The sequence below is a fragment of the Sesamum indicum genome, linkage group LG15 (genome assembly GCF_000512975.1).
Source record: "Sesamum indicum cultivar Zhongzhi No. 13 linkage group LG15, S_indicum_v1.0, whole genome shotgun sequence".
Taxonomy (NCBI): Eukaryota; Viridiplantae; Streptophyta; class Magnoliopsida; order Lamiales; family Pedaliaceae; genus Sesamum; species Sesamum indicum.
The window spans coordinates 5,273,358-5,292,879 of record NC_026159.1 but is presented as its reverse complement, the minus strand read 5'-3'; the positions used below and the strand labels follow the sequence as shown (position 1 = coordinate 5,292,879).

At 35.6% G+C, this 19,522-nt stretch overlaps 1 protein-coding gene across 1 annotated transcript in view; it reads left to right on the top strand.

The window, feature by feature from the left end:
* Positions 1-19,522, top strand: part of LOC105177948 (HEAT repeat-containing protein 5B) — a 46,889-nt gene that overhangs the window by 14,279 nt on the left and 13,088 nt on the right. Inside the window, exons 11-31 of the mRNA XM_011101260.1 lie at positions 1,017-1,085; positions 2,483-2,608; positions 3,607-3,710; positions 3,954-4,086; positions 4,164-4,270; positions 6,206-6,316; positions 6,436-6,603; positions 6,783-6,869; positions 7,039-7,132; positions 7,235-7,303; positions 7,406-7,528; positions 7,612-7,680; positions 7,768-7,872; positions 8,243-8,331; positions 9,225-9,381; positions 10,018-10,167; positions 12,290-12,339; positions 14,034-14,133; positions 14,209-14,265; positions 14,696-14,763; positions 18,874-18,967. Coding sequence (XP_011099562.1) covers positions 1,017-1,085; positions 2,483-2,608; positions 3,607-3,710; positions 3,954-4,086; positions 4,164-4,270; positions 6,206-6,316; positions 6,436-6,603; positions 6,783-6,869; positions 7,039-7,132; positions 7,235-7,303; positions 7,406-7,528; positions 7,612-7,680; positions 7,768-7,872; positions 8,243-8,331; positions 9,225-9,381; positions 10,018-10,167; positions 12,290-12,339; positions 14,034-14,133; positions 14,209-14,265; positions 14,696-14,763; positions 18,874-18,967 — 2,130 coding nt within the window. The remainder of the gene's footprint in view (positions 1-1,016; positions 1,086-2,482; positions 2,609-3,606; positions 3,711-3,953; positions 4,087-4,163; positions 4,271-6,205; positions 6,317-6,435; positions 6,604-6,782; positions 6,870-7,038; positions 7,133-7,234; positions 7,304-7,405; positions 7,529-7,611; positions 7,681-7,767; positions 7,873-8,242; positions 8,332-9,224; positions 9,382-10,017; positions 10,168-12,289; positions 12,340-14,033; positions 14,134-14,208; positions 14,266-14,695; positions 14,764-18,873; positions 18,968-19,522) is intronic.

The following is a 19,522-nucleotide window of genomic DNA, read 5'->3' as shown; positions in this document are numbered from 1 at the left end:
ACAAAAATGAATTCATTCATTGTCTACAGTTAAAACATCAAGAACAGAGCCTGAGGGTTTTAGCTACAATATATTTTATTGCCTTTTTTGTTCAGATTGGCTGTTAATGCTTTTTGTGGAATACTTTTTCAGAGAGAGAAGATGAAATAAAAATTAAATGGGTGTTGCAGATGGGTTTTGCCGTGTATATGAAGTTGTTCATACAAGATTTTTCTTGCAATGTCTTCCAAGGATACTGATTCACTTTCCTTTTTGGTACCTTTGTTTGAAAATTAAAATTTCTCTTTTGTTATTTAGTCTATAATCCTTAAAAGACTACATCTTATACTTTGGTTTCAGATGTGTAGGGTTGGGGTCTAGGTAAAAATGTGTCTTACATGACATGTGGGGTAAAGTGAGTGAAGGGAGAATAATAACCACTTGCTTTATTTGGTGTTTGCCTAAGAACTTAAAATTTGACTATTCCTGAATGTAGATGAGCTTTTCTTGCCTATTTTCAGCTGATAAATTATAGCATAGTGCAAACTTATTTGTTCTGGTTCAAGTTGTTGCTCGTGCATTGATCTGTCCATCAATGTCGGATTTGTTCTAGAGTATTTCTTTGTCAGAAAATTGTGTTGGAAGCTTTTCTGTGTTCTTGATATGCTTATATGCTTCTTTGATGGCTTACCTTCTATGTTCAAGAAATCAAGAATATTGTTTCGAGTTAAAGGACCCAGAGTATACACTGTTTTATATGGTACTTCTGTTTGAATCTAGTACCTCCAAACTGATTCATATACATAGACTTTAGGAAATGAATTTACTGCACAAGTTGCGGAGATTTGTCTTTGAAACTAAGCCTACTATCTCAGGCATACTCCCATTTGTTTGTTTGAATGTGAAATCTGCTTGCATATCTGATTGGCTGACTTGCTGGAAGAAGCTTGGCGCAGTCTTTCTGGCATTATGTTAACTTCAATGGAGTTCGTTGTTGATAGATCATACAATAATAATACCAGCATTTTCAACTGCAGGTTCCACTTGAATTCAAGGAAGTTCTTGATGACACAGTTGTTGCGGCGCTTTCCCATGATTCACCATTGGTAAGCTTCTGATAGTATTGTTTTAGTTTGAGTCTGAGAGTAATACTTTTATAGTCCTACTGCTAATCATTAGAGTATGCAAAAGTTTGTCACTTTACGCACTTTAAATATTTTGGCACTATTTTAGCAATTTGACCATCATTACGTCCCATATGTTGACCAACTATTTACTGACATCATACCTATTGTGCTCTATTGGTTTAACTTGGAGAGATTCTTTTCCGGCGAATGGATGTCTTTGGCTCATCATATCCTAATTAAAACTTCGAATCATGTGTAGTTTGTATAGGATATTCAGAGCTTCATGTGATAGAAGCTGCCTGGATATCATATCTCACCGTTATGAGGCCTAGATTTTTCTCTTGTTGGTCAAGCTCTAGAAGCTTTCAAACCGATGAAAACACTGGGAACTGCCATATTTGGTGACAGTTAAAGCTTTTTTCTCTTATCTTCTGAATAAGAATAATTCTTCACTGGTGTTTGTGTGAAACTACTTGCTTTTGGCAAGTAAAATGGAAGAAGGTTGTTGATCCAACTGTATAGTCCATGTTTTGGCATTTATGTCAACCTAATAGATAGGATGCTTTGAATTCTAGGAGTCATTTTGCATCATCAGAGACGGGAGTGGGATGAGATTTTAGCATTACCTAGAGCTTGACCTGGAGCAAATGCTTTGAATCCTCAATTTCCATCTCGGAGACAGTAGAAAGGTCTTAGGTTATGGTTATGACTTTTTTATGCTTACTGTGGTTCTAAATACGAGATGAGTGTAAGGTGGCTTTGGCGACTGAAGTGATGATATTTCCAAGCTCAACCTATATATTACTATCTCCTTTGGGGAAGAGTTGTCTTTTCCTATAGACCTTATAATTCCTTACCTTAGTCTATTATATTCTCTGGAAGTTAGCTCATTTTTGTTTCTTGTGTCGGTTATGCTTTTGTTTCAATGTGCTGTACGCTATTTGGGATTATCTTTCTTTCCCCTTGTATATATTTTAAGGAAGAATAGATGCTTTGAGCAAAGTTTCTGTAAACAATGTAGCATAGCTTCTGAATCTATATTTTATTATGATTGAAGGGGGCCCTTTTGGTGTCCTTAGATAATTTTGTCTGCCATTTTTTTATTTTCAATTATCTCAACAAATTTTTTGCTCCTCTATTTTCTGAACTTTCAACTTTTCGCTCTCCTCAACTTCTTAAAACGTTTAAGTTTATTCAATTAAAATATAATTTTTAAGATTTTTAATTATGCATTCACATTCGAGTGTGCCACACATACTAGTTTTTTATTTAAAAGACATCTAGCAACTCTTATGTGGTTTGTCTAATGCATACAGTCTTCAAACTTCATAACTGGTGTGCTTCTATTCTAAACCATGGCTGAAATTTTGGGGTAGGTGAGAGTTGAAGCCGCCTTGACTCTTCGTGCAATGGCTGAGGTGGATCCCTCCTGTGTTGGTGGCCTGATTTCATATGCAGTTACGATGCTTACTGCAGCAAGAGATACTATCTCATCTGAGAAGGTAAAACTTTAGTCACGTAAGGTCACTATGCGTTATCTCTGCATCTTAGATCCTGTGACTTCTTCTTATTTAACTTTAATATTTTTGTTCTTATGAGTTATGGCTTTTTTTGTTTTTGTTCCTCTTCTGTAATTCATTTGCATTCTAGTGAAAGTGAATGTGTTTATATAGGGTGAGCATAATTAGGAGTCAAGTGATATTAAAGAGAGGTGCAGGAACCTAATAGAGATTGTAATCAGACTTGAAGACAACGATGATGAGTAATTTTTCCGTAGTTAATCAAATGAAGTGAGAATCATCAAGGTTGAATAGGTGAAACAGAACTTTGACTAGATTGATTCATACTAATTTGATCACCGAGTCGAAACTTGGATGCCATAAACATGATATTCTTGTTCTCTCAGACATATTGAATGTGGTTAGATTTTGTTTCAAAACATTAAGCAGTAACAAGGTCTTGAAGACATGAGCTTTTCGATATAGTTCTACTAATCTAAGCAAAATTACAATCTTTAGGAGATCCTGGTATTCGGCCTGTCGTGTATGTCCTTTTGTAAAAAAAGAGGCCTAATCAGTAGGAGCTAGAAACTTTATTTCTTGCAGCATTTTTAGTAAAGGTTTGTAATTAAGATAGATTCATTTGTTTAAGCTAAAATGTCAATGTTATCTACTTCTGTTTATAGTTCGTCATATTGAGCCCTTATAGGAGATGAATGATACAGCACTGCATAATTTTCTTACCTTCTATATATCATTTTCATGAACCATGCTTCTGGTTTGATTTTTGTGTAATAAAATCAGTCAAGAAAACATAAGATATAATGCGAAGTAAAATCACTTTGAGATTTTATGTTTTCTCTTTCGCTTAAGGCGGTATCTTCCTGCGCTCCTGATGGTGGGCTAAATTTTCTTCATTATGATATATACAGATTGTGTTATTTCACTTTTTTGCCATAATATTCTCCTGCGCCTCTCGTTTTAATTTGTTAGATATCCAGGGATCCAATTTTAAGAGGGAGCTTGAGTCTCTACATGGGCAGGCGGCAGTTTTGGCAGCACTGGTGTCTATTTCTCGGAAGTTACCTCTTGGATATCCGACCAAGTACGTCTTTCATCTTCCCTTGTTCCCGTGTCTTGTGTTTCCACATAACTATTACACATTCAAAGCGAAACACATGCTGAGAATTATGTGTCCCTGAGTAAAAGATGTTCCACAAAGGTTTGTTTTCATTAAATATAGAAGTAATAACTTTTCAGCAGTAAAGGTTTCCCAGGCTTCAATGTGACAATATGGTGCTTTTTCCTTCTTTCACTATGTTATCCTTTGGCTATGTGGTTGTTGCAGATTGCCCAAGTCTGTGCTGGAAGTTTGCAAGAATCTGCTGATGCAATCTAACAGGAACCCTGTGGCAGCTGCTGTAGAAAAAGAAGCTGGATGGAACCTTCTGTCGTCGCTGTTGACATCTGTGTCAAGGGAGGTAAATCTTTATTATCATACTTTTATAGGCCTAATAACAAATTAGGTTTCCAAAGGAGCTGGTTTTAATGGTTGCAGGAGCTTCACGACCAAGTCTTTGATATTCTTGCATTATGGGCTTCCACGTTTAGTGGGAATGTAAAACAACACATAAATCAAGCTCAAGACCTCACATCAGAAATATGGTTAGTTGAATGATACTTGTTTTAATGTCATCTTCTGCATTTGTTACTGCCATATAAAGTTTCGCTATAAGCAGTGATCTATTTCCACTTTGGAAAAATCTTCCAGACATTTTCCAACTTGGAGGCAAGGACATCTTACACCTATATGAAAGAACCTTGGAATAAATTATGTATTTAAATAAAGAGAAAAAGTGTAAGCAATAGTGTTTAGATTTAATAAATCCGACAAAGACTTTTAGGTCCATTACATTCACATTTAACTGAATGGATAGGTATCCCTAGATCACCACGCCATACCCTTTTTTCTGTTTTTGTTTGATGTCTGGAAACAAAATGCGGAACAATCAGCAGAAGATACTTATAACATAAAAATTTATTGTTTTCGTTCCTTTTACCATAAACTTGATAACTTCAGCACTATGAACCCAATTTTCCCGCTGAGTTTCTGGTGCATCTTCTGTGTCCATAGCTTACCTTTTGAGTGGACAAGCACAACTTATATCCTACCATCTTCACAACCTATAGATTCCAGTAACTTGATAAGGAAACAAAGGAATAAATTACAGTTGGCTGCCATTCGTTGATCATATATTTAGGCTAACTGGGGATTACCAGCTATCTCTTTTGAGGGATGGGCGTAGTGGTTGAGGTAGGAATGGTTTGTGGGAAGATGGAAGTGGCTGAAGCTAAGTGATCGCGCTGGACAAATAGTGAGGGTGAGTAGAGGCTTGAAGTCATGGTTGTGGGTGGTAATGGATTATGGTAGGAAAGATGGTGGTTCAGTTGTGCTTGGAAGGTCCAGGAGGAATAGGAGGGTTGGGGGGCAGGAAGGAGAGTAAGGTGAGGAAGGGGGAACGTTAGTATTTTCCTCCAATTCCTGGAATACGCTTGCCTAAATTGAGCTAGGCAATGAGGGTTCTAAGAATGTTTTTGAAAGGACTATCCTGGCAAAATGTTCTTCTTTCTAGTGATACCAAACAAGAGAGAAGAGAATTACTTCGAATGGTCACTGAGTCTTAGGAAATTCTACGGTACAAGCATTTATAAACAAAACATGCCTGCTTCCTGTGTTTGATGGAGCAGGAATTATGGCTGGGATGTGTCCAAAGAGCTGCAAATAGGAGACTTCTCTCAGCTGGATAAAACTTATAATGAATAATCCATGTATGATGACCCTCATCCGAGATCGGGCAGAGGGGTTATTGACCAAAAATAGAATGGTCCTTGATGAATACAGCAAAGATATTTATCACACAAGAATTTTGGATCTCAGGTAATATTTTGTATTGATGGGAGAAGCAGCAAGCTGAAGAAGAAACTTTCACTGAGATAGGAAAACATTGGTAAATTACAACTTATGCTTCTGGTCTAAGCCTTGGCTAGCTTGGTGTGCGATTAGACCTTTCAAATAATAGGCTTGTTTTTTCTGTCTGGATAATTCAGATCTTTCGAGGACAGAATTTCTTTTAGGATCTGCTGCTGGCCCCAGTAGTACTTGTACAGCGTCTTGATTCTGTTGTTGTAGTGTGAAGGAAAAAAGGCGTGTTACAGACTACAGTGAAATGTCAGCTATAATTTTGCAACTGTTTTTACCTATGAGATGCAAGTTTTTGACAAGTACATGAGAAATGTTGTTTCTGTTCACTGTTGTGCTATACAGTTTCTTCTATACTCGGCAAGGAAACTGATTAATCACCAGCTTTAAGCTATGCAATTTTTGCGGGCCATATTTGGATAGTTGAAATAATATCAATCTTTTTCATGGAGTTGTGGCCACTGTTTTCTCTAAGTTGCATTTATTTTGAAGCTTTGCTGCTTCTTTCTCATGGCATCTGAACAGCTTCAACTGTTGTTTGTTCACCTTTTCAATATACTTAACGGCCAAAGTTTCATTGTGATATTGTTTTTACTTATGATATTAATTTTCCTTTGTAGCGTGTGGTCTGCTGCAATTGATGCGCTTACTTCATATGTGAAATGTTTTGTTTCTCCTGACCCTGTCAACAGAGGAATATTGCTGCAGCCAGTTCTTTTCTACCTGAATCGGTACAAATACTTCTTAATGTTCTTTATGGTGCCACGAACATTATTAGGCTATAGTTTGTTTTTTCCCCCATCTAGGGACTTGGCTTGCTGACATTTTGAATTTCCATTTATATGATTAGGGCACTGTCCTATGTATCACATCCAGCAGGCAAAGAACAAGCTGGAATAAAATCTTCAATGGACTTGTTTATTACCCGAGTGTTATTAGCATATGAAGCACTCTCAGACCCAGCTTTATACAAAAGTGACCATGGACGTATTATTCAGATATGCACTACTCCTTTTAGGTAATTATTAGTAAAATGCATCTGATTGAGATCACCATCTTCTTCCACATGTTTACTGAGTACTTTGTTTTCAAGAAAGCTGCAGCTTCTACTCTAAAAAAATAGGTGAGATACACATTTCTTTGTATGCTAAGTGAATTGAGTTCATCTTTGTGGCTTTATATTGAATTTTATAACAGGGAAGCCTATAGATGTGATGAAAGCTCTTGTCTGAGGATATTGTTAGATAAGAGAGATGCCTGGTTAGGTCCGTGGACTCCTGGAAGGTGCAATTTTGTACTCCCCCTGTTCCTTGTAAACTCCTGTTTCATACTGTTATCTGTGTCTTTTCCACTCTTGATGGTGATTACCCTTCTCATTGATCTTTCTTAAAAATTTCTAAGGTAGTTAATATTAAATCTGCCCTGTTCAATCTAACTGAATATGATTTTTTAGGGATTTGTTTGAAGATGAGCTTCGTTCTTTTCAAGGGGGTTATGATGGTGTATTGACATGTGTCTGGGAAAATGAGCCTCCTAGTTTTCCTCAGGTAAAGTGTGTTGCTGTGCCTTTGCGAATCTTATAGTCTTTCTTGGATGAGTTGCCAAAAATTCTCTTGGTTCCTGACGCTATATATGTACTTACAATGAAGCCTGAGACTATAAGCAAAATGCTGGTGAATCAGATGCTCCTCTGTTTTGGAACTATGTTTGCTTCTCAGGTATGTGATACTATTATTCATTTAGTGTGTGAATTTTTTGATTCTGCTGTTAAGGTAGATAGGTCTGGGTGTTGTCATCTCATTTTCTCCTTATTCTCCCAGGATAGTAGGGGGATGCTCTCATTTCTTAGCATTGTTGATCAGTGTCTGAAAGCTGGGAAAAAACAAGCTTGGCATGCAGCTAGTATTACCAATATATGTGTGGGGTTACTAGCTGGATTGAAGGTTATGTTGTAATCTTTTGTGGTGACTCGTGCTATCGGTGGTTTTTACTTTCTAACATTTTGCATGTGACTCTATTCTTCTAGACTCTGCTTGCTCGACGTTCTGAACCCCTGCGAATGGATATACTAAATGCTGCTCAGGCTATTTTTCAGGTTCCGTTACGGCTTTTATTGTAAATTCGGTAGAAATCTCATCCATCCTTTTCTTTCACGTGGACACTGATCTTGGAATAATGACAGAGTATTTTGGCTGAAGGTGACATTTGTCCATCGCAACGTAGAGCATCATCGGAAGGGCTTGGTTTATTAGCCAGGCTAGGAAATGATATATTTACTGCTAGATTGGTTAGTTGGATTGGTACTTTTATCTATGTTATAATTTTATGTTCTCACTGTTAGGTTTGCTTCTTATGATAATTAAGAATGATTTCCTCTTCCCTCTTAAGAAGCTAGGGCATCTAATTATTGTAAAGAAATTGGATTCCATTTTATTATACTAAGTGCAAGTAGGAGATTTCATAAGGTCTTATTGGTGAGTTTATGTTTCTAATTTAATCTTCTTTGTACTTGTTGAATCTTAACTATGTAATTTGAAGTAAAGAAAAACTTGAATAAACTAGCCACTACTTTAGGTGGCAAAACTTTCTGCTCTGCTCTTTCCTTATTTTCTAAGGAGCTCTCTGTTATCATTTTGACTGATTGTTATTTTGAACAGACAAAACAATTTCTTAGTGATGCGGCTAGCAGTATGGATTCAAACTATGCTGGATCAATTGCTTTTGCTCTTGGCTGCATCCATCGCAGGTAACCATGAGACTTGCAACTCAAAAGCAGCTTGAGCAAATCTCCTCTCTCTCTCTCTCACCCGCACATGCAGATGCACAAACATAATATATTTATGCCTCTGCACTCAGTTGCCTGTGCAAACAGGTTCACATATACCTTTCACCAAGTACCAAGTCATTTTTGAAGTATAATAGTCCCATGGTTGACTGGCTGCTGGACCGCTTCTAGTCTCCTCACTGCCTGTCTTGCTTCGAGGAACGGAGGCAATGACCATTGAGGCTGAAAATTTACCTCGATTTGGCATTCCCCCAGTTCTACACGTTACTGGTGGAAAATCTAGTTTACTTCAAATAACTACAGCACAAGTACAATGTGGAAGTTGTTCACAAAAAGCAACCAAACAATGGAGTTTTAAAATATCAAAAGTTCAGAAAATCTTTTTTTTTTAATATGTCAAACCACATTAAATAATGTGAGGAGATCTGTGTAGGTTCTCTCGTTGTGAAATTTAACTTGTTTTCTTCTTTTTCATCTGTGTTTGTTAGTCCACTTTCTTGATTATCTTCGTGATTTTTTCATAGAAATGTTTCTGTCATCTTGTACGTGCTATGAAAAAGATGTTTGATTACTTAGGTTCTAACTTTATAGTTCATAAAATTCTTAAGACAACCTATACATCGTTAATCAGTTATAATGGAAAATTATTATTGGTAATTGATGACTTAAAATACTAGGCGAATTCTGACTCAGCTTCTGCACTAGCCCTGGGAAGTAAATTGCCTTTCCAGTATTATTTTCGCCTTTGCCCCAAGAACCACCGTCATGAATTTTTCTGCTCTGTAAGCACTACTAATTGACCTTGATTGCTGCACTAAGAATAATTGAGAAGTTCCTTTATCATGTTGCTGCAGTGCAGGAGGAATGGCCTTGTCAAGTTTAGTTCCTATTACAGTGAATGTTGTCTCTTCGCTTGCTAAAAGTTCAATATCAAGTTTACAGATTTGGTCCTTGCATGGACTTCTATTGACCATTGAAGCAGCAGGCTTGTCTTATGTATCTCAGGTTCAGGTATATATGTGACATCTTTAAATGGGGTCTCAATCTTTTTTTTTTTCGCCGTAAGTTATGACAATTGCTACAGCTAGCCTGATTCAGTAGCAAAGATGTATTCAAAGACTTCAAGTTTCTTATCATAATAGGAGTCTGGTTGTTGAAATCGATGCTTTTGCTTTCTTGTTATATGCATCTTCAAATGATTTCTGGTCAACCATGAAGTGGAAAAGAAGAGACCAGTGGAATTTTGAAGAGAGTTTAACATAAACTAATTTTCGGCAAGTTCATTAGCTGGGTAAACTTCAGGTTTTTCTTGAAACCTATGTGAAAATATAGATACTGAAAATTCCAGTTGGTTTTAATCAAGATGTTTACTTTTAACATCTTTCATGTTTCTGTCATTTTTTTTTGTCAATTGAGAACTGGACACAGAAATGTGAACTCACTTGAACACATAAACTTGAATACTTTTACTGTGCTGTTCACAGAGCTAATTTTGGTGTATGTAGTGTGCTCAGTGACAAGGTTTCAGTTAACTATGTTTGAGTCAAAGTACTTATCTTGCTAAAGCTATGGCTAGGATGCCAAACCTCTAAGTTTAAATGTTATCGAGTTATTTCAAATATTATGTTCTGCTTACTGTTATTGCAGGCAACACTTGGCCTTGTTGTGGAAATTATCCTGTCAGAGGAGAGTGGTTGGGTTGATATGCAGCAGGCAGTGGGCCGCCTTATTAATGCTATTGTTGCTGTTATAGGTCCTGAACTTGCCCCTGGGAGCATTTTTTTCTCCCGCTGCAAGGTTTGGTTTTAAATTTTTGTAAGGCTTGAAAGTTTAGGCCTTATTTAGTTATAGGCATTTCTGCTTGAAAATGAAACTGTGTTTGGATAAGAGTTGCAGAAATGTTGACTTTTTGGATTGAATCTGTTGAAAATCAGGCAGATGGGAAGTTTAATTAGACTTACCTCTCCTCTGAAACAGCAAAACTACACCTTTTTCTTCCCATTCTTCAAGATTACGAAAACCTCCCCTCTAACTTTGCTCCACTAGAAAACCCAGAAGGAAGTCTTAAATTGATTGTTTTACTCGGGCCCTAAAAAACAAAGAGAAGTCCACTTATGACTTTTTGGTAAAGGCCATTTTGCCCATGGGTTTTGTTGATTATTATATATTTGTGGAAAGGTGTTTCTGTAATGTTTTCTAGCTGAAGGCATGTTGTTGTAATATGATATAATTAAATTGTATTGCCTAAAACATTTAAAGTATCTTGATCCCAAAGGTTTTTTCTATTCCTAATTGCATGGGGAGTGTTTGGATCTTCTAATTGAGTTCTTAGAATAGACTGAACTCGGCTCCTTGCTGTTTTGACTCAATAAATAAATCGAATCATATGAAACCCTTGAACTAACTCTGCCTTTCTAACCTTTCCTCCACTATCAATCATCCTTATCTCTCTTGCTCTCCCTCCATCTCTTCTCCCACCCGACTCCTCTCTGTTGTTCCTTCCATCTCACTACCATAATCGCCTGTGCCTTCCTCTTCCTTCAAAAGCCACACAGTCATCCCTCTCTCCCTATCCCCTTCTCTCTATCACTGCCTTCTTCCTTGTTCCTATGCTCCCTATAGTGTTCTCTCTCCCTCACATCTGCCACCCCTTTTCTCTCTCTTTCCTCTTTTGCTACCCCTGCATTTCCCTCTTCGTGTTGCTCTGTATCTTTCTCTCCTTCGCTACCTTTTATATCCATGTTTTGACCCTCTTCTTTGCCATCCCATCCCTTCCTCATCTTACCCTTTGTAACCTCGAGATAGAGAAGAGAAGTTATGACCCAAAAAGGCCGGAAAAAAGAAAAAAATAGAATAGAAAACAAAAGAGAAATGAGAGGAAACAAAAGATCATAGGGAGAAGATTTTTAATTGATTTTATATGTAAAATTAAGTCTAATTATATTTTGACAACATATCTTTTTAATATTTTGTTCCTATAACACTAGAGAAACACTTGAACAAGTCATTTTTATTGAACAAGTCTGCCATGTATTTGGAAGGGCTGAAAGAAACCATTTAATGGTTAAAGTTTCAGCCTTAAACAACTAAAATTTTTCACTCATATTTCATTATATTTCTCTCTTTTATGTATCTTATATCCCTACATCCCCACTAAGTTTGAAGTCTTACCAAGCGTTTGTTGGCCAGCTGGGTTAGGGGCAAGAAAACTTCGCCAAAGTTATTTCAACTTTATCATTTTTCATCTAGAATCCTAATGATAGGGAAGGTGTGATATTTGGTAAACTGAGAGGGGGATAATTGTAATTATGAAAGGAAGGAGTGAGTTGTTAATGTAGATGTTTAAAGGAGAAATAAGTGTAATTATACCTTACTTTATTCTGGCTTCTATTACTTTTTGTATGTCGCATCAGTGTAGTTATATCAGCGTAATGATAAATTAACGGTCAATTTACTACAGGTTCCAATACTTTCTTTATGTCCCATCAGTCAAATTGTGTTGGTAATGGATTATTATTTTATAGCCAATTATGTTACCTCAATGATGCTTCTGCGCACTGGTTTCCTGGACTCTGGAGCTGTAATTGACACGTTATCAAAATACATGGGCTTGTACTATTGCAGCCAGAGGGTCCTCGGACCCAGTGCATAGAAAATTTTGCAACAATACCTTGACATGATAGGGAAATAATTGCTTAATTAGGTAGTGGATTATAATTATTTTAAATGTTAAACTCAATGGTTTAGGTCCTACTTTGCAAATTAGGTGCACTGGAAATGTGTCTTAGCATTCCTCTTAAATTCTTCTTTGTAACTGTTTGTTGTATCAAACTTTGATCTATGGTAGGTGTATTTCTAGGTCTCATTCTAGTTTGTTGCCTAAATTGTTGAATGTCACCTAATTTGCCTTTGTGCGTAGTCGGTTGTTGCAGAGATCAGCTCCTGCCAAGAAACAGCAACGCTTCTCGAGTATGTAGCCTCTACAATTATTTACTTTAATTCGTATGTAAGCACATGAACGAAATATTTGTGGGTTGGTGGGGGGTAAACACCTCCCGCTTGGCAAAATTTCAAGGCTCAAAGTCAACCTTGTGGTTGTTGCCCCTTAGGATATATAATATAAAAATATTAAAATTTGGAATTAAAATTAAATAACATCTTTGTTATTTCCAAAAACTATTTTTATAAGTTCATTTGTGAAAAGAAAATCGTTACAATGGATTTAATTATAAAAAGAGGTTAAAAACTTTATCTCAAAACCAAAAATATTAGTAGGAAATCAAATATGAATCGGTATTAATAAATGATTACTTACATATATTCATCCATTAATTATTTATGAAATATAAGGAGTTTATAAAGGTGCATGCATAATCAAACATATTGGTCGAAATATACAATTTTTTCATGGTTATATATTTGATACTACATTATAAATTGTATTCACACTTAATAAATTTTAGAGAACATGCATTAGATCATATATACACCCAAATAAAAGCATGAAACTTTTTCATTATTTCTTAGAGTGTCATTTTTGTAATCAGCTAAGAAAATTCTTATTTTAGATTAGATTATAATAGATAAAATAGAAGAATTTATAGGAGTAAAACTAGAATGCCTATGCGAACAGATATGATAAGAATTTTGTAAATGTCTTACACTTCATAATTTTTTAATAAAGTACAAGAGATATTGTAAAAGAACATTATTTGATCTTATTTATGGAAACATATATTATATAAGGTCCGTGCTAATAAACATATTTCTTATTATGGTTACATGGATATCACTAATATATATATATATATATTATTTAATTTATGAGCGATGATAAATTTTACCTAGATTCAAAGCAATTAAAGTCAATTACTGTATCTTACGATTCATAATTATTTATAGAATACAAGAGATATTGTAAAAGAACATTGTTTGATCTTATTTATGGAAGCATATATTACATAGTGTCCGTGCAAATAAATATATTTCTTTTTCATGGTTACGTGGTTATCACTAATATTTATATTATTTTATTTATGAGCTAAATTTGACCTAGATTCAAAGCAAGTAAAGTCAATTAATGTATCTCGGTAACATGTAGATATATGAAGTTACATTAGATAAATGTAAAATGTCCATTATTATTTTAGAATATTTCACCCTTACAGTTTAATTTCTTTAAAAAACATTATTTTGGATAAAATTATAAGGATATCTATATATAAAATAGAAATGAATAAGATCATATATAGAAACATTACATATTTAAAGTAGGAATGCATTGAGATATTGATATTGCAACAAATTTGAACTTAAGTTTGGAAACATTACATGATATCAATGCAACTACATTATTATTGTGTGATAAACAATTTACAAAAGTGAAATCTTTGAATTTGATTTCAATATCTTTTACAGTGTTTTAGATATTATTTTTGTATAATATTGAAGAGTATTCTAAAAACAATGATGAGGTGGCAGTAAGCTGGTCTGCTTTATGAATGCCTATAAATGAGATCAAGCTCCGGCTATTGCAGCTGGCCATGGGGCTCGGTAGTTGGCTTAACTTGTTTTACAACTCTATCGAAATTTCTTATCTTTTCAGTGGGTTGTCTTGATATCTAGGAAACTTAACGACTTACTTTTGCCTATCATCTTGACAGGAGTGTGCGCTTTACTCAACAGCTTGTTCTTTTTGCACCACAAGCGGTTACTGTGCATTCCCATGTGCTGACGCTCCTCCCTACTCTGTCCTCAAGACAGGTATTCTTCAACTATATGTTCTAATGGGCATAGATATTTCTTGTTCCTCTAACATATTCAATCTTATGTTTTCAGCCGACTCTGAGACATCTAGCTCTGTCCACACTAAGACACCTTATAGAAAAGGACCCGGTTAGTAATTATGTAGTATTATTTCCCTGAGCAATCTGTATCTAATATATATGTTAATTGTTCAGTTGCACAGCCTCCTTTGATTTTTTCTCATTTGAGTACTTCTATTCGTCGAATAATAAAGAATGGTTGAAAATCATTTAACAACATATGCTAGAAGCATATCTACATATGCTGGCAGAATTGCAGAGGTGAATAAATATTATTGATGTGCTTATGTACTTGCAAAATGCGTGTATTAAGCAGAGAAGCTTCCGCACGAGCGCTCACAAATCCTCAGTAAATATGTTTTTGAAGTTTTAAGAATTTTGGTACCAATTTGGTTCATATAAAGACGTTTGATTCTCCTTGTGGTGTCTCCTATTATCTTCTTGAAAGTTCATTTTGATGTTAGAAAATGTTAATAGGCATGCTGATGAACAAATTACAGGTTTCCATTATTAATGAACAAATAGAAGAAACCTTGTTCCACATGCTGGATGAGGAAACTGATACAGAGTAAGTTATTTCCCTGCATATCCCCTATAGTACTGCTTTTTATTTTTGGCAAGCTGTTTTCTGATGGAAGGTTTACGTTTTCATGCTAATACTTGTTCTCTGTTTTTACACATTGAAACAATTATCTCTTTCTTTTGCTAGTCCCATTGAGGCACTTTTATGTTTGTTGATTTCTTTTTCTTGTGTATGTGGAGTTTCTTGTCAGTTGGTCATGAGTTCTCCAACAAAATCTAGGATTCATAAGGCATATGCAGCTCTGTTACTCAAGTTGTTCTGTAATCCAATGTAGTTATATTCGATCTTTGTTCAATTTCACATCGTTACGTCAACCATTAAATTCAAAATGATTGGAGCACTTGTGATGTATAATGCAAACTTGAATTGTACTCTCTACTTCTGATTGAACCTGAGAAACAGCTGAAATATAAGAGTAATGGATGACTTGACGAAGAGGTTTCTATACAAACATGTGGATTGACATATTCTTTTTAAAGCCTGACCAGTTAGGTTATTAGATTGTCCCTGATTTTGGTTATTTGAATTAGTTGTAGAATAGTTGAGTTATGTTGAACATTGGCTGGCTATCAATTAGGAAGAAATCAATTTCTGTGCCATGAGCAATAATTTAAGTGTACAAGTTTCATTTTCTTCAATTCTAGGAATTTGTGGTGGTCAATTAAACAATAAAAATCAGATTCAACACACTTGAGGGAGGTATTTTTTCACCTTTCCTTGCTTGGCCAGATGGTTGTTTGTCAAGTGATATAAAATCAAAGTGGTCTAAGAGTGAGGGTATAAAGACCTTTTGAAAATATTGGTACAGATTGTTAGAAAAATTGACTGGAGAGTTTAGTCGAGTGCCGAGTTAATAGTTACTCAGCTTACTATCAATTGACTTAACTTTGGTGATTAAGACAACTTGTGTTATCACATGAATCGCACGGCAAAGAAATTCTCAGTTGACTGTGAGCAGTTGACAGATTTTACATAGAAAACTTTTAGTGAGGACTTCGAGCTTTTGAGCTTTGAGTGTAATCAAGTGAACCGTTAAGTATTATGAATAAAATGTAGTAAATAGCAGTTCAAAGGCTGAGTAATTTACATATGTTCTTCTCTAACTGTAGGACGAATTCACGAGAATATACTCAGATTTCTATAACTAGTCTACACAAGACTTAATTCAAGATTAAGAGAGTTGGCTTGCACAGAGCTCAGTTGCACTTAAGCTATCCCTTTATCCAAAGCTCCACTAAGATTTTCAAACAAAGTGTTTGAGCAAAATAAAGACTGAGTTGTCTTCTAAGCTCAATGATTATTGAGAGTGGCTGCTTTCCTTCAGAGTGCTTTTGGACTTAAGAGAACTTTGATCTCATTGTGCTTCTTGTCTTGTATATTTTTGGTTTCCTGTGTGTTCCATACATGCTCTTTGTTCTCTTCTTCTATATGCAGCCTTCCAAAACTCGAACATTTCTGCCTGTTCCCGCAGCCTTCATCTTCCTCTGGAGTTGACTTCACCACTCTATCTTCTGCAGTTCAGACTACCATTCCTTGTAATCTGATTTGATTTGATAAATAAAGAGTTCTATCAGTTTCTTTGGGCTCATATAATCTGTACTTCGTAACTATATCATCTCCTTGATGCTCTGTCTGCTGGTCTTCATTAGTTTTGGCACTTTATCTTCTGCAATTCTCTCATTCCTCTTCATAAAGAGTTCTATCCATTTCTTTGGGCTCATATAATCTGTAATTTATTATGCTCCATCTTCACTAGTTTTGATGCTCCATTCATAGAGTTTGCTGTTCAACTCAGCACAAACTTCACTGCTGCAACTGTTTACTTTGAACTTCACTAGTCACCTGAAACAGCTCTTTTACTTATTACAAATAAAGTAGTTGTTTTGGGTTGTAATATGTTTTGCCTATCTTCCAGTAATTTAGCATCATTTGTTCTCTCAGTTGCCACCAGACAGCTCCATATGCTAAACCTTTACCACATTGTAATGAACTATTTCAAGAATTTGGATTATGGCAAGTCCACTTCCCTAAGGTTTTTGGGTCACAAAGGAACAATTTGAATCTCAAATATAATCATGCATTCACTGTTTTTCTGTGAGAAAACCACTGAATTTCTGTGAGAAAACAATATCAAAATTTAAAGAATAAGCATATTAGATAACAGTCAGGAGAGGGACTGTGGAATAGTATAGAATGCTAAAGGCATATTATACTATAAACAAAAAGGAATCTCAACTCTGTACATGTTAAAGATAGTAAAAGAAACAATAGGTAAATATTCTTTATATCAACAGTCAGAACCATGAGATTGATAAAAATGATGTCAAGTGGAAAGGTAATGGAGGAAATTAGAGGTTAGAACAAAAGTAAGACAGTATAATTTTACATGATAACTATTCTGGAAAAGGTTAAGTCCTTCTAAAATCTGTGGAAAGCTTGAGGACAGGCATGGAAAAGAGAGTAAGAATGTCTCAGTTTCACAGAAGGGTAAGTTTGTAGGAGGATGTTTGTTAGGTTTTCTATTTACTTCAAATTATTTTGCCTTGGTTTAGTGTGTTTAAATTTAAATAGTTGTTCATCACAAATTCAGGCAATTGAAACTTGCTAGAGTTGGAAAATAGACCTTTTATCCACTATCCTCTTGGCACATGCTAATCTTATTTATTTCAAATAAAATAAACGGAACATTTCACTGAATAAATCAATTTGGTTAAAACTAGGGAGAATTAAATTCTGCTATTTTAGTTAATATGACAGCATTAGTTCTCTGTAATGGATTATTACCAGCTAGATAAATTATTATTATAAAGTTGAAAAGCTAGCACTGATTTAGTTTAGAAGATGCTTTGCCCAAATACTGACTTAATATTGAGGAAGTTTGATAGGGATAAGAAAACAGTATTTCTATTGATAAGTTATGAGACTCTGGTCTGATTGTTCTTAATATTTGTTCTGTGATGTACACGCTTACATGGGTAAATCTCTATGATGCATATTGCTTGCAACTCCTTGTGTGCCCTTCAGTGGAATCTGTACCTTTCAAAAAGGTAGCATGTGAGCAGTATGATTTCCAAAGAGTCGCCTCTTTTAGCTGCCATACCTTTCTCATATGGAGCTACAGGGTCCTTGTCCTATACCAGATCGACTAGAAAGTTTAAGAAGCTGCTCTGAGTTAGTTGGGTCTAGATGGAGTCATGGAGAGCAGGCTCCTCATCATGAACACATCTATTCCATGCATGCCTCCTATTCTTTTCTTTGGAGAGTAGTTTGGTCTTGTAGCAAGGTTAGAAAGGATTTATTTTTTAGTAGATAAGATGATGAGCTTTATGTCCTAACACATTATAGTGGAGGAACTTTAGAAACATCTCCCCTTTAAGCTTTGTAGTCAGGGTTTCTAAGCATTAAGCATATTGCACTATGATCTAATAAAACTGTGTCTCATTATTGCTTAAACGTAAGGAATATTTACAGAAAACCTCTTTGGCTTCTTCCATTCAAAAAGTCTGTAGGTGGAAAATGAGCTCTCTTTCACTTCACTCACAGTTCCCCTGCGAAAGTTAGTATTCAGGAGTTCCCATGTTGGGGTCTTGCTGCCAGACTCTGGATCAGAGGAATAACCATACGTTGTTGTGCTTTCACAAACAAATTAATTTGACATAAATTACTCAATTTTTGCAAAAGAACATTTTAAAGCAGTTGTTTAATGTCCTTTGTCGAAGAATTGTTGGAACATTTGTTGTCTTCTTTGAATAAGGCGCTGTTCCAAGTAACTAAAATAGTAGAGATCTTTCAATATAATACAAACAAGAATCCGGATTTCGCTTTACGGGTGCTACATGAATCAGAGATCTCCTAAAGGGGAATAAACATTGCCTCCTGTTACTTGCTATTGTAGCTATTGTACTTTTCTTGAGAGATTTTTCACTTTCGCTTGTTCCCACTCAAAATGCATTGAAGACCTATGCTTCTGAAAGTTTATGGTTATGCTCAGATAGAGATTTTGTTGGATGCATACCGGATAGGAGGTTCCATACTTTCAAAAACTTTTATCCTGTGATAGTTTTTTTACTCTTATTCTTTTATTTTTCTTTTCAGCATTGGCAATTTAGCTCGTACAACAATCATGAGGTTGCTTTATGCATCATGCCCTTCGCGTCCATCCCGCTGGCTGTCGATATGCCATGACATGGTAACTTTCTTACCCACATACCCTGATATGGATCTGTAATGTAGGTTTGGAGATTATGGCCAACCTTGTTTTTGTGGCTTCTCAGTGATCATGTGCTTTAATTTGACCACCGGTTGATTGAGTACTAAACTTCAGAGACTAATTGGGATGACTTAGCCATCCTTTGGCATATTGTCTCTTAACTTAAATGATCACACATACAATTAAGTATCACTTGTAGCATCTTGAGAATTTTTCATTACGGGTGTTACTAGAAAATGCAGGTCAAAAGTATGTTGCTATGTCAAGCCCTGATGGTTAGGCATACTACTGATTTTAGGAGTATATGTAGCAGCGTATGCTTAGCTTGCATCTCCATAAACTTAAAAGAAGCCTAGATGATATATGTTCTTTTGCATAATTAGTTTCACAGGAAAAAGGTCCTGGAAGATGTTCCTAATAAAAATAATCTGTTTTAAGCAAATTAAAGGATAAAGAGCACCATGGCGGATATCCTTAGGCTTTGTTTGGTCCAACAAGGTGAAAGCATTTGGGGGGGGGGGGGGGGGGGGGGGG